This window comes from Arachis ipaensis, chromosome B09, assembly GCF_000816755.2.
Source record: "Arachis ipaensis cultivar K30076 chromosome B09, Araip1.1, whole genome shotgun sequence".
Classification (NCBI taxonomy): domain Eukaryota; kingdom Viridiplantae; phylum Streptophyta; class Magnoliopsida; order Fabales; family Fabaceae; genus Arachis; species Arachis ipaensis.
In genome coordinates this window covers 141,742,567-141,744,047 of record NC_029793.2, presented here as the reverse complement: position 1 = coordinate 141,744,047, position 1,481 = coordinate 141,742,567, and the positions used below count along the sequence as shown (strand labels likewise).

General features: G+C 32.1%; 1 protein-coding gene across 2 annotated transcripts; it reads left to right on the top strand.

Annotated features, from left to right (window-relative positions):
- On the top strand, positions 495 to 1,163 carry LOC110266397. Of its 2 annotated transcripts, none has more exons than XM_021110947.1 (2): positions 495 to 759; positions 888 to 1,163. In XM_021110947.1, the coding sequence occupies exons 1-2, from the start codon at positions 522 to 524 to the stop codon at positions 1,055 to 1,057; spliced, it is 408 nt and encodes a 135-aa protein (XP_020966606.1). In that variant the 5' UTR covers positions 495 to 521; the 3' UTR covers positions 1,058 to 1,163. The 2 variants fall into 2 exon arrangements, with proteins under 2 accessions (XP_020966606.1, XP_020966605.1); XM_021110946.1 differs by having other exon boundaries at positions 885 to 1,163.

Below are 1,481 nucleotides of genomic sequence, written 5' to 3'. Positions count from 1 at the left end.
TTTTTGTAAATGACTAAAAATATTTTTAAAAAATAAATATCTCAAGAATTTTGCTAAATATAAAAGGCATTTGCACTTATAAAAAAATTGTATTTCTTGTTATTTCTGTCAATAATTTGATAATTTGAGAGTATTTTTTGTAGTTTACCCATAGTTATACATTACATACTGTTTCTGCTTGGCAAATAATAATAATAATAATAATAATAATAACAATAATAATAATAATCATTTTTAGCCCTTAAAAGTTAAAACCCAAGCACAAATTCTGTTGACTGAGTGCTCACCAAGAATGTATACCAGGCGTTATTTAATTGCCAATGCCTTGTCTCCCAAGATCAGCTATATAGAGTAAATAACATATTCAATCATCATCTAATATTTTCTTAACAAAAATAAAAAGCACAGCAACAACTATATATTAATATATATAATATTAGAAATCCACTTGCTTAATAATTGAACTATCGGACCTGTTCTTAGGTTGACCTCGGATAAGAAGTCAATGCAACCAACAATTCATGTGGCTTGCTGAACACTGTTTGAGACCTTCAAGAACTTTATATAAAGGAGTATCTCACATCCTTTGCCTAAGTAGTAGTGTATGTTCAATTCAAGAAAGAAAAAACATGGACAAGGTTGTTTATATTTATGCCCTTTTGGGGCTATTTGCAGGTTCAATTTTCAGTTCATGCATTTGTGGGACTTCCACAAAGTTTGATACACACAGTGATTGCAATCTCTTTGGAAGTATTATTGGTCAGTTCAGTTCTTAATTATTAATAATAACTTTGATTTACCACAATTATTTCATTTATTAATCCAACTTAAAGAGAGTACAATTAATTGTTATATGTGTTTTGTTTTGTTTCTGTGTGATTCAGCAGAGAAATCAGTGAGCAATGCAATAGAAACCATCTACATTGGCATACTCATTCTAGGAATCAAGTTTGTTAACAACCTTTTCTCCATCTGTTACAAGGAATCTGCATCTTATACCATGGTCATGCCATTTTGGATAGCATTTGCACTCTCATATATTTGCATGTCAAACTGAACAATTCCTTAACTTCTAAGTTAAGATTCTCACTAAGCAAGGGAAGGTCAAGTACAATTTGTCTTCTATTCTATCATTCTATGCAAGCACATGTTCAATGTGGTTACTGGCAATTTGTTCTCATGCCACATGGATGGATGAGAACATTTGAAGTAGAAATATCACTCCACAAACTTCAAAAGAAATTAATGACAATCAAAAAAAGAGAATGTGATTTCTGGTGTTTATACTATAATAATATATTCAAAAAATTATAACATTCTTATGTAATTTTCATAATATTATGCGTATTAATGAAAGTATCTAGTAGGGGTGGCAAAGCGGGCCGGTCCGCCCAACCCGTCTCGCCAACTAAAATGGGTTCAAAATGCTAGTCCGTCTCGCTTTACGGCGGATTGGCGGGTCGGCGAGCTAGGCGAGCTAG